The 17,277-nt window shown below is 41.7% G+C and overlaps 1 protein-coding gene across 1 annotated transcript in view; it reads left to right on the top strand.

The window, feature by feature from the left end:
- Positions 1-17,277, top strand: part of LOC139384843 (kinesin family member 6) — a 185,134-nt gene that overhangs the window by 35,351 nt on the left and 132,506 nt on the right. The window contains exons 7-9 of the mRNA XM_071129739.1: positions 14,067-14,273; positions 14,648-14,791; positions 16,025-16,111. Of these exons, the coding sequence (XP_070985840.1) occupies positions 14,067-14,273; positions 14,648-14,791; positions 16,025-16,111 (438 nt within the window). The remainder of the gene's footprint in view (positions 1-14,066; positions 14,274-14,647; positions 14,792-16,024; positions 16,112-17,277) is intronic.

The raw sequence follows: 17,277 nt of genomic DNA, 5'->3' as shown, positions 1-17,277 counted from the left end.
TAAATCTTGCTGTCTGACCTACGAAACAATGTTTCACTTTTGAATTTCGATCTTGCCACAATACAGAGAATGCTGACCACAAATGAGACATCAATACAACTTTTCTGATCCAGGTGAAATCATGCAAAAATATTTAATGGATATATCCAATTAAATGTAAATAGAAAAGTTATAAAAACAGACAAATGGAGTGTTTGCCCCCCCCCTTCCAGAGAGTTTGTAGCTTTAGTTGGCTAAATTAGAAGACGTTAGCCAGCCTGCACAGCAACCATTTTTGTTAGGCATTGCAACCAATGTTTTTGCACGGATGAAGTAGTATGAATTTACTTAACAAAATAACTTGCAGAATGCATTACAGGCATCACGAATATATGTAAATTAGGTGACGGTGCAGCATTTTTGATTGGACAGTGAGCTTTCTGGGCATGGTTCTTAACCCTGTTTCACACTGGCTATTTTGGCACTGTGTTTCTGGGGCTATCCCCGAAATCCGGTGCTAACCCTGCTCTGGAGCAGAGCTGGCTAGCCCTGGGCTAAGGTTGGCGCAAGCCCATTTTAGAATGTGAAAATATGAACACTCGCTTAGTTGCGGCCTAAAATCTCCCTAAGCCCAGGGCTACGGAGGTTCTTAGCCCTGGGATAAGGTGCAGTGTGAATATGCCTAAAGGGACCTAATGGTAACGTTGCCTAATGTCTTTAGGAGCATGGAATTATATTTGTGACTTAAAATCAAGCAAACTTTTTTAATTTGAGAACAAAATTCTTATTGCAATCCAAAATACTGATATTGAAAGCAAAACATTAACCCAAAAGTATTGATAGCCAAATAAATAATGTTGCAAGGAAATAATTTTGAAAGGCAAGAACAAATGAATTATAAATTAATGCAAAAATATATATCTTTGAAACCTTTTAAATGATAATGCAATTGCGATGAAAAGCTTCCATCGTTGCTTTTTTTTTGGTTATGTTACCCTGCCCTTTGCTTTCGCTGCCTTTTCTTTGCAAAGTTTTGACACATTCATTGATGCCCCTCTATTGGTCAACCGGTTTTGCAATGACAGTTCATCCTCATTTTTTAAATCCGAGCGACTTAAAATAATTGGCCAGTACACCTAAACTCAGCAAAAAAAGAAACGTCCTCTCACTGTTAACTGCGTTTATTTTCAGCAAACTTAACATGCGTAAATATTTGTATGAACATAACAAGATTCAACAACTGAGACATAAACTGAAAAAATTCCACAGACATGTGACTAACAAAGGGGGGGGGGGGGGGGGGGGTCAAATGGACTGCACCATATTTGCCAGTTCTTGCTGTGAGATGTTACCCCACTCTTCCACCAAGGCACCTGCAAGTCCCCGGACATTTCTGGGGGGAATGATGGCCCTAGCCCTCACCCTCCGATCAAACAAGGAGTCATCAGGCCAGGTAGTCCTGAGGCATGGTCCTAGGACTCAGGTCCTCTGAGAGAGAGAAAGAAAGAGAGAAAAAGAGAGAGAGAATTAGAGTGAGCATACTTAAATTCACACAGGACACCGGATAAGACAGGAGAAATACTCCAGATACATTGTTTGAACTGAACACAATGAAAGTTAACATAAGCCCTAGATGCCTTCAATTGCCGAATTTATAGGCATGCCCAATTTAGGCATATTTTTGGACAACGTGATATTTCGCTCCAAAGTGAGAACTTGAAATATAATGTAGGTCATTAAATAATCGAAAGAAAAACATGTTTATTTATTAGCGTAGTGGTTATAAGTATTTGTGCAATTCATGTGAAATAAGCATAATGTGAAATCATTGTCAAATGCACAAGAGTTACTGTTGCATGTAGGTCTAGATTATTTATTGATCAACTCTAAACCAATTGCAAGTGGCGTAGAAACCACTGACTCCACTGACATTTTTCTATTATCACGACACCTGCTGGTAACTCTTAACTGGTTAGTAAAGCTCATGAGGTGTCATAAATATCTGTCGACTAGGTGAGATTCACGACTAAAGAGGCTTCATGCATAGTTTTTTTTTACCCATAGGAGTAGGAGTAAAATGTCTCTATTCTCAGTATTTTCAACCAATTTTCTACTCTGAGACGCTTTGTGGATTCTGGCCTTGGATTGTGCAACATTTGCCCACTATTTTGCACACCATGTCATGCCCTGACCTTAGAGATCCTTATTATTCTCTATGTTTGGTTAGGTCAGGGTGTGACTCTGTCAATGCAATGCAATAATGCAATAAAATGCAAATTAATGACTTAAAAATCATACATTGTGATTTTCTGGATTTTTGTTTTAGATTCTGTCTCTCACAGTTGAAGTGTACCTATGATAAAAATTACAGACCTCTACATGCTTTGTAAGTAGGAAACACTGCCGATTTTGCAGGTTATCAAATACTTCAAATCAAATCTCCCCACTGAAAATGTCTTCTCATCGAACTCCCTATCACAATCGCCGGAATGATCCGTCCTCTGCCGTGTCTCAAAGCAGATTGCGAGGCCAGAGCCGCAGAACTCACCTGAAAAGAGGCCTGCTTAGACGCCGGCTGTGTGCAGGCCACAACAAAGGCTCGGGTGGTTTCCACCCATGTTAACCTCTTTGGATAATTTATAGTCTTTTTATTCACAGGCGATTCTGGCTGATGACCTTTTCACATAGCTGAGAGAGGCCGAGGAGGAATATCACATTGTCTCCAATAATACTACTAATATTTATAACTGTACCGATAAGATTGAGAGCAGATTCATCTATTGTCGCTGAACTGCGTTCAGTCAAGTTTATTGTGCAAATGTGGGCCTCCTGAGTGGTGCAGTGGTCTAAGGCACTCCATTGCAGTACTAGCTGTGGCTCTAGAGATCATGGTTCGAGTTCAGGCTCTGTCGCAGCCGGCCGCGACCAGGAGCGCTGCCATGGGGCGCCGCACAATTAATCCAGCGTCGCCCGAGTTAGGGGAGGGTTTGGCCGGCAGGGATATCCTTGTCCCATCGCGCTCTAGCGACTCCTGTGGCGGGCCAAGTTTATAGTGCAAATTTGTTACCAGACACATGTTCAAGATGTTCTGCAAATAGAATTACAATACAGAAATGTTCTTGCTCTTTAGTGACGTTCTGCCAATCTTATGTTGGAAAGCATTATCAAGGAAATGAGTTGAATACTTTGTGGAAATTGTAACCTGTTACTTGAACACCCGTGATTATTCAATGGACAATAATAACGGTTAACTGTAGGACATTGTCTCTATCACAGGTCTCCAAGTGTATAGTAGGGGTATATCCTTAAAATACTGATTGCTATGGACACGACTAATCAATTAACTAATTAAACACATCTTTATGCCTGTAATTTTCCAGTTGACATTAGCAAGGAAAAGCTATATGCATTAATTCCCATTTCTTGCAGCTTTAACACTATTGAGTCAAGCAACAGCTTTGTCAACTCTCCCCAAGGATTAACACAAAGAATGTTAAGGAAATGTCATGTCCATCTTTTGTCTCTTCAAATTTTACAAATACATATAACTTGGAGCTATTGTTCTTGGCCGTATATGCATAGATTGATGTGTTTAGAAAACGTTTGTTTTTGCTTTGGTTATGTTGCACTACAGCTATCTAGAAATGACCACATTAATTTGTGTGACTCAACTTGCTACCTAGCTTCTTAGCCTGTTAGCTAGCTAACATAGTTAGGTGCTGAAGATAATAGTTCAAGGGATACAATTGACACATTTAACTTCTGAAATTAGCAATCAAGCTAGTTTATACAGTAACAAACAAGTTGCTAGCAAGTTATCCGGCCCACTCTGGGTCTTCCATTCCTGTGGCGGTCCTCGTGAGAGACAGTTTCATCATAGCGGTTGATGGTTTTTGCGACTGCACTTGAAGATACTTTCAAAGTTCTTGTAATTTTCCGTATTGACTGACCTTCATGTCTTAAAGTAATGATGGACATTTTTCTTTGCTTATTTGAGCTATTCTTGCAGTGGTGGGCCGTCAGGGCCAGCAAGGCCTTCTCTGCTGGCCTAAACATCATCAGAATATAATTTAAAAAAATATATATTTTCCCACAAATATGTATTAAATTATTCCCCAGAGTAAGAGTTATACTCTTCATAGCTTTCCTCTTGGTTTCACTGCTTCGAGCCCCAGGTTGAGATTTGGAGGGCTGGTCTTTATGTTAGATCTTTTATCCAATCATATTCAGCCATCATGTTTTGCCAGGGGTCTAAAATCTGCCCTCAGGCCTTCAGAATCAACAGTGCGGGTGCTTGTAGCTTAAAGTGAATGGAAATGAAAATTTAGTGTCAACCAATCAGCTTTAGAGTTGGCTATTGTATGCCTGCTGGCTGGCTCCAGTGTTACACAGGAATACACTGCTGGGAATGCCTATTATTTGCAAGTGATCGATTTGGTGTTTGGAGCCACACTGGCTTTGCAAACTTGAGTTGTCTAACCAAGGCAGCAACGAGACACCAAAATACGGCTGGGCACTTACAAGCAATGGTGCTTTTGAAAACTTTTGGGGACACCCGAGTGGATCTACAGCCCAACGAACAAGCGCGCAGGGCAATGGAGCTGCACAATGAAAAGGTATTGTACTCTTCCCCTGCAATTCTCTGAATAAAAATGTCAATTTCAAGGTGACGCAACTCCTGGTTATATTGCGATTCTGTCTAAATGTATAGTGTCTAGAGCCATGGCATCATAATGATGGTAATAAGAGGTGGATTAATTCGGGTGGGACTGTGTAGGACCTCACTGAAGGTCCAGGCCCCAGGCCCACGGCACGCCACTGTATTCTTGCCATAATATGGACTTGATCTTTTACCAAATAGGGCTATCTTCTGAAAATCCCTCCTAACTTGTCACAACACAACTGATTAGCTCAAACACATTAAGAAGGAAAGAAATTCCATAAATGAACCTTTAACAAGGCACACCTGTTAATTGAAATGCATTCCAGGTGACTACCTCACGAAGCTGGTTGAGAGAATGCCGAGAGTGTGCAAAGCTGTCATCAAGGCACAGGGTGGCTATTTGAAGAATCTCAAATATAAAATATATTTGGATTTGTTTAACACTTTTTTTTGGTTACTACATGATTCCATGTGTGTTATTTCATAGTTTTGATGTCTTCACTATTATTCTACAATGTAGAAAATAGGAAAACTAAAGAAAAACCCTTGAATGAGTAGGTGTTATACATTTTTGACCGGTAGTGTAACCAAATAAAAAATTGCAATGGTTTAACTTTTTTTTTTTGCATCCATTTGCAATTAATTTGTTTTTGTCTCTCAAAATTATTTATTTGCAATTTTATTTAGCCCTCAATACTTTTGGGTGAATGTTTTTCTGTCCATCAATTTTTTTGTGAATTTTCTCATTCAAAAGGTTTGCTTGGTATTAAAAGGACAAAAGTAATTCCATATAGGACGTCCCCTGTTTGCTTGGTGCTGCCTGATATTAAATTGCATTATTTTCGCCCGCTGTCTACACAACCTACCCCACAATTTCAAAGTGTAAACTACATCGCTAGTGAATGATATGTCTCCGTCATGACATTTCTGATAAAAATGTCTGAAAGCAGTGTAACTCAACCTCGGAGCAAAACCCCTGAGCAAGCCTCTTCTGTATCCCAAATCAAAATGAAATAACATTTTAATTCATCACATGCGCCAAATACAACAGGCGTAGGCTTTACAGTGAAATGCTTACTTACGATCCCTTTCCCAATTATGCAGAGTTAAAAAGTATAAACATTAGAGGAATAAAAACATATATTTTTTTAAATGATCACATAGGGTATATGGGTGCCATTTGGGACACAATCTCTGACAATCATTATGAATCTTCTGTATTATTGACAAATGCACTATGTATACCTTAGGACAGTGTCGTATAGTCTAAATGCTCTGTAGTCTCTGGAAACACGTTTTCCTTAGCAAAAGCCCTGAGGTCCCACTGTCCTTATGTTCACAACCTGTTGGACCTGGGTTTCAATCCGGAAACCTTCTGGTTGGTGGTCTGCTTCTCTAACCTCAACAAACTGGCTATGGGGGAGTACTGTATTGGGGAACTCATATTGGGCGCAAGGATACTCTTTCAGTGTTCCGAGCTCGACAACCTAGAGTCACTGTCTTAAGTTGTAAAATTCATTGTTTCTTGTTTTAGTCCTCTGACAATCAAGCACAGCTGGGGAACACTGTATAACCCATGTGTCCATTCATAACAGTCCACCCACACAAATAACCTTTTGTTAAAGGTTCCTCTTTGGGGCTTGATCCTTCATTAGAAGCCCCTTGTGCTTCAAGGAACCCAAATAATCGCTGACATCAATTTATCCACATCAGACCACTTTATTTTCGTTCCCTTGTTCTCTCACTCTTGAGTATTCGCGCCAACACTCAGAAGACCATGATCTCATTGGCTCTGAGATTTGGTAGCTACATTTTTTTTTTTTTCATCAGATAGGAAATACACATTTTAACCACCCTCCACCCCACCAGGAAGTCTTTCCTTTCATCTGGTCTCTGTCCCTCCCTCTATCCCTTCGTCCCTCACCTCTGGTCAGCCCACATGCGGGCCTCGCCCCTTTAACGCCATAATCACTCCCCCTCACTGCTAGTGGGATTTACTGTTCAGTACTCTTCTCCTGGTGGTCCTCAAGCTGCATGCTGTCAGGGGGTCCTGCTCTTGTTTTTTTAAATATATTTTTTTTACCCAAGACCAAAGCCCCTCATTCACAGCTTGCCGACTCATAGACCCATGCGCTCCATGTGTGGTCGACGTGTGGTCAGTGTTTGGTCAATGTGCGGTCAGAGGCACACAGAGGTGGTGCAGTGTCAGCTCGCTAGTGGATAAACAGACATTGGTCTGGTGGGTTTGAGTCATCCCTTCGTGTTGCTATATAGATATATTTGGGTAAAATAGGAGGTATAGAGAGGGGGGAATAGGGGAGAGAGAGTGGAAGAGGAAGGGAGTGATGAGTTAGTTATGTGACATTGGAAGAGGGAGATTGGTGAGACAGAGAGAAGGAAGAGAGGGAATGAGGGAGTGGAAGAGAGACTGAAGATGATGAGATCGAAAATGACCTTCCAGCTAGAGGATATGGCAATGGATTGGGCAAAGAGACAGAGGCAGTCCCTATCCTTTCCTATTTTCTATAGTGGAGAGAGAGTGTGATAATGCAGTCAGTCGGAGTCAAACCAATGTTTGCAGTGGTATAATCTAGAGGTCGACCGATTATGATTTTTCAACACGATACCGATTATTGGAGGACCAAAAAAAGCCAATACCGATTAATCAGACGATTTTATATATATATATATATTTGTAATAATGACAATTACAACAATATACAATGAACACTTATTTTAAAGTAATATAATACATACAGTTGAAGTCAGAAGTTTACATACACTTAGGTTGGAGTGACTAAAACTCATTTTTCAACCACTCCACAAATGTTTTATTAACAAGTCGGTTAGGACATCTACTTTGTGGATATATTGAAGCAACATCTCAAGATATCAGTCAGGAAGTTAAAGCTTGGTTGCAAATAGGTATTCCAATTGGACAATGACCCCAAGCATACTTCCAAAGTTGTGGCAAAATGGACAACAATGTCAAGGTATTGGAGTGGCCATCACAAAGCCCTGACCTCAATCCTATAGAAAATGTGTGGGCAGAAATAAAAAAAGCATGTGCAAGCAAGGTCTACAAACCTGACTCAGTTACACCAGCTCTGTCAGGAGGAATGGGCCAAAATTCACCCAACTTATTGTGGGAAGCTTGTGGAAGGCTACCCCACACACTTGACCTAAGTTAAGCAATTTAAAGGCAATGCTACCAAATATTAATTGAGTGTATGTAAATTTCTGACCCACTGGGAATGTGATGAAAGAAATAAAAGCTGAAATAAATCATTCTCTCTACTATAATTCTGACATTTCACATTCTTAAAATAAAGTGGTGATCCTAACTGACCTAAGACAGGGAATTTTTACTAGGATTAAATGTCAGGAATTGTGAAAAACTGAGTTTAAATGTATTTGTCTACTGTGTATGTAAACCTCCGACATCAACTGTTAATAAAATCTATTTAGTCTCAAATAAATAATGAAACATGCTCAATTTGGTTCAAATAATGAAAAAACAATGTTGGAGAAGAAAGTAAAAGTGCAGTATGTGCCATGTATAGAAGCTAACGTTTAAGTTCCTTGCTCAGAACATATGAAAGCTGGTGGTTCAATATTCCCAGCTCTTCAATATTCCCAGTTAAGAAGTTTTAGGTTGTAGTTGTTGTAGGAATTATGACTCGTCGACTATTTCTCTCTGTGCCATTTGTATTTCGTATACCTTTGGCTATTGGATGTTCTAATAGGCGCTTTTGTATTGCCAGCCTAATCTCAGGAGTTGATAGGCTTGATGTCATAAACAGTGCTGTGAATCAAGCATTGCTAAGAGCTGCTGTCAAACGCAGTAAAGTTAGAATGAATGTTTACGAGCCTGCTGCTGCCTACCATCGCTCAGTCAGACTGCTCTATCAAATATCTGTCACGACTTCTACCGAAGGTAACTCCTCTCCCTGTTCGGACGGTGCTCGGCGTCGCCGATTTACTAGCCGCCACCGGTCCCTTTTTCCTTTTCTGGTTGTTTTGTCTGTGCTCCTTTTCACACCTGGTTTCATTAGCGTTTATTTCTGTGTGTATATAGGGCACCTGTTGCCTGCCTTAGTTCGTGCGGGATTAAGCTTGTGTGTATTTACGCTCGATTATCTTTGATGTTTTATTCTTTTCCTCGATTACGCACGTGTATGTATGTGTTGGAACTGTGGTTGTTCCTCTGTGCGTTTGCACGAGTTTCTGGTTCTTCAAGAGCATAGTTTTTTGATTTAGGATTTTTGGATTGGCTTGCAAAGAGCCAGGTTGCCCAAACTGTTGCATGTACCCTGACTCTGCGTGCAATAAACGCAAGAGAAGTGACACAATTTCCCTAGTTAATATTGCCTGCTAACATGAATTTCTTTTAACTATACAGGTTTAAATATGCAGGTTTAAAAAAATATATACTTCTGTGTATTGATTTTAAGAAAGGCATTGATGTTTATGGTTAGGTACATTTGTTCAAAGATTGTGCTTTTTTCGCGAATGCGCTTTTGTTAAAACATCACCCGTTTGGCAAAGTTGGCTGTGATACAATGATAAATTAATAGGTGTAACAGTATAACTTTAGACCGTCCCCTCGCCCCTACCCGGGCGCGAACCAGGGACCCTCTGCACACATCAACAACAGTCACCCACAAAGCATCGTTACCCATCGCTCCACAAAAGCTGCGGCCCTTGCGGAGCAAGGGGAACCACTACTTCAAGGTCTCAGAGCAAGTGACGTCACCGATTGAAACGCTATTAGTGCGCACCACCGCTAACTAGCTAGCCATTTCACATTGGTTACATAGGCACCACATTGATTACATTGTCACGACTTCTGCCGAAGTCGGTCCCTCTCCTTGTACGGGCGGTGTTCGGCGGTTGACGTCACCGGCCTTCTAGCCATCACTGATCCATTTTTCATTTTCCATTGGTTTTGTCTTGTGTTCCTTCACATCTGGTTCCAATCCCACGAATTACATGTTGTGTATTTAACCCTCTGTTTCCCCTCATGTCCTTGTTGGAATGTCACGCCCTGACCTTAGTTATCTTTGTTTTCTTTATTATTTTGGTTCCCATCGAGGGTCCCCAGCTCTCAGTGTAAAGAAGGGGGGCGACGGCCAACCCTAAGCTGCCATCAAGGTTAGATGGCAGACCCTCCCATATATGTTTAGGTTTGCGGCCGGGAGTCCGCACCTTTGGGGAGGTACTGTCACGCCCTGACCTTAGTATTCTTTCTTTTGTTTTTTATTATTTTGGCTAGGTCAGTCTTGGGGTTTTGTATGTTTAAGGAGTTGTTCTAGTCTAGGTGTTTTTATGTCTATGGTTGCCTAGATTGGTTCTCAATCAGAGGCAGCTGTTTATTGTTGTTTCTGATTGGGGACCATATTTAGGTAGCCATATTCCTTGGGTATTTCATGTGTAGTTGCCTGTTTCAGTACTCGTTGTATATAGCTTCACGGTTAATTTTGTTTTGTATAGTTTTGTTCAGTGTTCGTTCTTCTCATTAAAAGAGTTATGTACTCTTATCACGCTGCGCCTTGGTCTCCTCCATACAACGAACGTGACAGAATAACCCACCAAACAAGGACCAAGCAGTGTGAAAGGGAGGAACAGCGCTTGGTGGAAAAATTAACCCGGGAGAAGGATGATTGGGTGACAACCTGGGAGGAGATAGAGAGGTGGTCGATCGATCCAGGGAGAGTGCCAGAGCCCGCCTGGGATTCAATGGAACAGTGCGAGGAGGGATACAGGAGAATGGAGGAACGGCGATGATATAAGGGTACACGGCTATCACGGAAGCCCGAGAGGCAGCCCCAAAGTTTTTTGGGGGGGAGCACACGAGGAGATTGGCTGAGTCAGGTAGGAGACCTGAGCCAATTCCTCGTGCTTACCGTGGGGAGCGTGTAACTGGTCAGGCACCGTATTATGCAGAGATGCGCACGGTGTCTCCAGTGCGCTATTCTAGCCCGGTGCGCTCTATTCCAGCTCCTCGCATATTTTGAAAATGCCATGTTCCATAGCCTCCCATTGCTCCATTTAAAGGGATATCAACCAGATTCCTTTTCCTATTGCTTCCTCAAGGTGTTAACAGTCTTCAGACATAGTTTCAGGCTTTTATTTTGAAGAATGAGCGTGAATGACCACATTGCGTAAGTGGATAGGTGGGGGCTCTCAGAGTGAATTGTGCGCAAAAGAGAAAGGCGGCCATTGTTACTCCCGGTCCTAGTGAAAAGTCAACTGTCCCGGTTGATATATTATCTAATAGATATTTGAAAAACACCCTTAGGATTGATTATAAAAAAACATCTGACATGTTTCTGTGGACATTATGGATATAATTTGGAATTTTTGTCTGCGTTGTCGTGACCGCTCTTTCCGGTGGATTCCTGGGCATAACGCACCAAACTAACGGAGGTATTTGGATATAAAAAATATCTTTATGGAACAAAAGGAACATTTGTTGTCTAACTGGGAGTCTCATGAGTGAAAACATCCGAAGATCATCAAAGGTAAACTATTAATTTGATTGCTTTTCTGAATTTCGTGACCAAGTTACCTGATGCTAAGTGTACTTATTGTTTTGTCGAGCGATCGATAAACTTACACAAATGCTTGTATTGCTTTCGCTGTAAAGCATAATTTAAAAATCTGAGACGACAGGTGGATTAACAAAAGGCTAAGCTGGGTTTTGCTATATTGCACTTGTGATTTCATGAATATGAATATTTTCTAGTAATATTATTTGACTGTGGCGCTATGCTATTCAGCGTTGCTGATGACAATTATCCCGGATCCGGTATGGGTGGTTCAGAGAGGTAGTAATATCATCAACCATGTGTAGTTAACTAGTAATTATGTGAAGATTAATATTTTTTTATGTGGTAAGTTTAATGCTAGCTAGCACCTTACGTTGGCTCCTTGCTGCACTCGCGTAACAGGTGATCAGCCTGCCACGCAGTTTCCTCATGGAATGCAATGTAATCGTCCATAATCGGCGTCCATAAATGCTGATTACCGATTGTTATGAATACTTGAAATTGGCCATAAGCAGCGGCTTAGACCGCTGGAACACCCCTGGTGACATGAGGAATATTTTAACCGGTGTGCTGGTTTTTGCATCACTGATTATTTGGACTAATCACGATTTTGTGGCAGTGTACCTACATGTACACCTTTTGACTTTCGGAAAGGGGAGGGCTTAATTCGGCCCATAGACTTGGCTGAGATGATATCAGAGGAGTGGGTGTGGACTCCAAAGAGGATGGTTCCACCACTTGCACTAGGCCAAACTGTGTCTGTCTGTCTTGTCCTGTTCCCTGACTCTCTCTGGGCCCACCGCTATTTTTAACCCTCAGAAAATCACCCTCAGCATTTTTGTACATCCCCAACCAGATGTTTATTGCTCGTCATTCACACATGTCAGGGCTTTGATGTTGTCCTTCCCACTGAGGGGAAGGGAGGGATAGGGAGAGAGTGAGCATGCCCTTGTGGTGATGATGTACTAGCTGGTGTATACACTGAGTATATAAAACATTAGGAACACCTTCCTAATATTGAGTTGCACCCCCTTTTGCCCTCAGAACAGTCTCAATTTGTTGGGACATGGACTCTAGAAGGTGTTGAAAGCGTTCCACAGGTCAACAATTCCTTCGACCCCACAGGTCAACTGCTTCCCGCAATTGTGTCAAGTTTGCTGGATGTCCTTTATGTGGTTGACTATTCTTGATACACACGGTAAACTGTTGAGTGTGAAAAACCCAGCAGCGTTGCAGTTCTTGACACAAACCTGTGCGCCTGGCACCTACTACCATACCCCGTTCAAAGGCACTTCCATGTTTTGTCTTGCCCAACCTCTGAATGGCACACATACACAATCCATGTCTCCAATTGTCTCAAGGCATTAAAGTCCTTCTTTAAGCTGTCTCCTCACCTTAAACTTCACTGTTTGAAATGGATTTAACATGTGAAATCAATAAGGGATTATATCTTTCATCTGGTCAGTCTATGTCATGGAAAGAGCAGGTGTCCTTAATTTTTTGTACATAGTGTAGATCACGGAGGTATAATAAGAACTGGAGCCTGCATTCAAGATGTCCGCCTGTTGTTTGCAAGGTAATCTACTCGCGTTCGCATATGCCGATTCATGGACCGCCTATATACGGGTTGCATCCGGTTTATTCGGACCAACATCACATGCGCATTAGCACTTGGGAGCTGCAACGACATCATCACATCATCCAAAAACTAGGCAGACGTTAGATACATTTTTAAGGTTGATATCTGTGAATGATGAAGAAGAATAATCTGCCTCCGCGACAGTTATAATTCATTGGATGTTTTGTTCACAAAGATGATGAATAAAGTGTCTTATTAGGAATTTTCTAGTCTGACTTATCTATGTGGCTGTGAATGGAAATTGTCTTTCTGGGCTGAGCGTCAGTTGAACTGCAGTACCGAAGCAAAACTGTAGGAGCAGTCGACATCATGCTTCTCGACCAGAACCCTGGTCCCTTGATATAGACGGGGAAATACACCGTCCCCTGTCTTTTGATCTGGTGTAAGCAGAAGTCGTCTTTGTAATGTCAAACTGATTTGCTTTCATGGAGGACTGGCCTGAATTGTGAGGATGACCATGGGTGGCTTTTGACAAACAAACAAATATTCCTCATGTCGTACTCCGGTGGAAGAAGTTTGATCCAAATTGGATGTTGGTACTTTACCGTATTTATTGAATATTACATTAATCCTATAAATTTAAATTGCCAATTTGGGTGCAATCAATTATCTTAATTTCTCCAAGATGAAATTACATTTCAACAAAATAATGTTTCAGGAATGCTAATCTTACCAATTTCATAGCAATCTGAGATGGTGGGTGTCGTGGCTTGCTGAAATGACATGGGAATGCCTGTAGTAAGATGGTAAGATGCCTCTTTCTCAATTCGTCTTTCTGCGATTCTTCGCTCTTATCTCCTTGCCTCCTGTTTAACCGTATTGGAGAAGGTCCAATGTTCCTCTATGCAGAACTTCTCATCAAATGCCTTTTGTAAAGGAGGTTAGGAGAGAGGATGCAAAGAATCGAGGAAAGATGAATTTAGAAAGTGCTTGTGTCAATGTCTGGACAGTCATTTCAGGCATTTCATGTTGTGGGGGTGTTTTTCGACAGTACCTACTGGAGAGCGCATTGCAGAAATGATTGGTGATTAGGCCTAGATGCAAAGTGTGGGTACCATCACTATGCCTGCCTCTCTCTCTTTCTCCCTTCCCTCTATCTCCTCTCTCTCGCCTCTTCTTTCTCTGTGTCAGTTTGCATACCTTTTATTTTGAAGAGGAGTAAATACTTATATTGGGTATACAACCTCTCTACCTCCCCCTCTCCGCCCCTTTTCTCTACTTCTTCCCTCCCCAGACCCCTATGAACCAGGCATCCACGCGTTCTCACTGCATCTTCACCATGCACGTGTGTGGCCGTGAGCCCGGCTCGGTCACCGTGCGGCGTTCCAAGCTACATCTGGTGGACCTGGCGGGCTCGGAGCGGGTGGGCAAGACAGGCGTGTGTGGGCAGCTGCTCACAGAGGCCAAGTACATCAACCTGTCACTGCACTACCTGGAGCAGGTCAGAGTTCAGAGGTCACATGGGGTTTAAATAGGGAGGGGAACAAGGTCATACAAGGGGGAGAGCAGAGAGGAGGAGGAGGGTTGTTGTGTGTTTTACGCATACTCCCTCACAGACATAGAAGATGTGTCCAGGTGTCGTAAAAAAGTACCTTGCCATTCTACTATGTTTGATGTCATCCTTCTGAATGCACCTTAAATCTCTGAGCAATTCATAGTTGGAGTATTTCTGTCCATCAGCCGAAAAGCTTGTTTTTGCACTTGTTGCCTCTTAATGAATAAAATAGCATAAAAGAATGCGGAACCTGTATACGTCTGATCTAGTACTCAAATTCCTCTTTGTCTTCCCCTTTCTTCCCTCTCTCTCTGAGTCAGGTCATCATTGCTCTCTCAGAGAAGAACCGCTTGCACATCCCCTACCGAAATTCCATGATGACGTCGGTGCTGCGGGACAGCCTGGGAGGGAACTGCATGACCACCATGATCGCCACTGTGTCTGTGGACAAGAGAAATGTTGATGTAAGTGTTCCCCATTTACCATGGGCCAAATCCTATAGTTTGTAACCAGCGAACATTTGGTGCAAATCTCCCATTGACATTAAAGACCCAATTCTTTATTCTGAAAAGCGTCTGCACCTTTAATGCATGATTTATAGAAGTCGAACTTTTGGATTTCAAGTTAGGTTGTGGAAAAAAACATGGAAACAATTGGGTAAACGAGGGACAACAAAATGACAATGCCTTGCAACATTTACCTGGAGCTAACTCTGCAGATCGCACTACTGGGTGATTTGAAAAGTCATAGTCAATCAATCAATAATATAATAATACTTTTACCAAAAATGTTCATCTATAATTTACAATTTGTAGAAACTCTGAGAATAGAAAGGTTATTTTGTGAAACATCACAGAACATTTGAAATATATATGGCTAATAGAAATCCAATATGGATGGTGTTAAGAGATATAGATGGGAGGGGTTGAATGGAGCTGAAGGGCAGGACTAATAACAACAAGATAACTAATGTAAAATGTATATTGTTTCAGAACGTTTGTGAAACAGCACAGTTAAAAAATATATGGCAACTTGAAATCAAATGGGATAGTCTTCAGAAATAGATTGGAGGGGTTGAAGGTAGCGGAAGAACAGGAGTAAAACCAAACAAAAGATAACAATTGTAAAATAGATTGTGTCCTTTAAATGTATATAGTATGCATAAGCTGGAAGTAAGTGTTGTTGTTCATTAGTTTACTCCAATTAGGGGAGGGGTGGTAGGGTTTGTGGAAAATTGTAAAGGAAAATATATTTACATTTATAAAAACCTGTTTTCGCTTGGACATTATTGGTTATTGTGTGTAGATTGCTGAAAAAATAATAATTAAAATCTTATTTTAGAATAAGGCTGTAACGTAACAAAATGTGGACAAAGTCAAGGGATCTGAATATATTTACTTTTTTTATGGGGGTTTGGAAATGATGCAGACCATTACGATGATACAAGTTACAATCTATCTACAATATTAAAGCTGATCTACCCCCCCACAAAAAAATATATATAACAATGCTTCCATCTACAGAGCATAGTATGTATGACCTTAAATGCTGTCGCAAGGACAGTTTTTGTCTTTAGTTGGATGGGGTTAAGGAACTGTAATTGGAAATGAGGAAATTATAGCCATCCAGATTCAACTATCTCAACTCATCTCTCTCTTTCCCCCCTCTCTTCCTCTCCTCTTTCCTCCGTCTATCAGGAATCCATCTCCACATGTCGCTTTGCCCAGCGGGTCGCTCTGATCAGGAACGAGGCTCTGCTGAATGAAGAGATGGACCCTGCCCTGGTCTGTCTGTCCGTTCATCCGTCTGTCTCTCAGTATTTGTCTGGCTTTCTGTCTGTCTGTCCACCTATTCGTTAGCCTGTCTGTCACTGTTGGCCTTGTCTGTCCATACATTCTTACATTTGTCCATCTTTACATTTGTCCTTCCTTATGTTTGTCCATCTAGTGTGTCCTCTCCTGGCCTCCGTCACCCAGGATGAGTCCCCCCCCCCCTCCTCGTCTGTGTGGTATTTAGACTGTTGCACAGGGCTGTTTGTGTTCTAGCGCTGTGTGTATGCTAGAACACATTTTTTCAGCCCAATACCTCAAGTCACAGCCTTTTCTTTGGATATAGCCAGTTGGAGAAGGAACATACTACCGTGTGTGTACACATTAAAACACACACACACACACACACACACACACACACACACACACACACACACACACACACACACACACACACACACACACACACACACACACACACACACACAGGCTTGCCGCTTGATGAAGATTAATTAGAGGCCATATTTTCTGGTGGTGCTGTTTCAATGACAAACAGATGTATGAAAAGAGACAATGTGTGCTCATTGATTGCTTTTCGAAAAACCTTGAGGGGATATTTTGGTGCTCCAAGCAAAAAAAAAAAACTGTACAGAATTATATAGCAATTCAAGTCTTCTTTCTGTGGAAACAGTAGGTCAATTGGGGTACTGTGGATGATCTGTGCTCCCTCCACAACCTTGAAACTATAAGTATATTTTCAACCCTCTCTTTCTCTCATTTCCTTCTCTTCCCTGTTTCTCGCTCTCTATGTTGCCCCTGTGCTTAAAACAATGACGTCAATTATGCATCTTTAAATAGGCATATCTGTTGGCAGACCCGGTTGTCTCTTCATAGGCGTCTGCACCCTGCCCAAAGGACAAACCTGGAGGAAACACTGACCATGATATCCCCTCCTGTATGCTATGAGGATATAGCTGTGTGTATTATTGTACGGGGCTTGGCTGGCATTACCAAACCCTGCAGAGGTATTTTTAAGAGAGTCTGCGGCTGTCCGTTAATTGAGCTGGTGTCTGGGCTGGCTGGTTTAAGTTGAGTAGTAGCTGCCCTTTCAGCTCTGGGTAGTAGTGTACTACTCTGCAGGTCTTTTCTCCAGAGAAAGCTTTCTCACTCACTCACTCACT

The sequence above is a fragment of the Oncorhynchus clarkii genome, chromosome 26 (genome assembly GCF_045791955.1).
Source record: "Oncorhynchus clarkii lewisi isolate Uvic-CL-2024 chromosome 26, UVic_Ocla_1.0, whole genome shotgun sequence".
Classification (NCBI taxonomy): Eukaryota; Metazoa; Chordata; class Actinopteri; order Salmoniformes; family Salmonidae; genus Oncorhynchus; species Oncorhynchus clarkii.
Note: the sequence above shows the minus strand (reverse complement) of the source record. Positions and strands in the feature narration are given on the sequence as shown.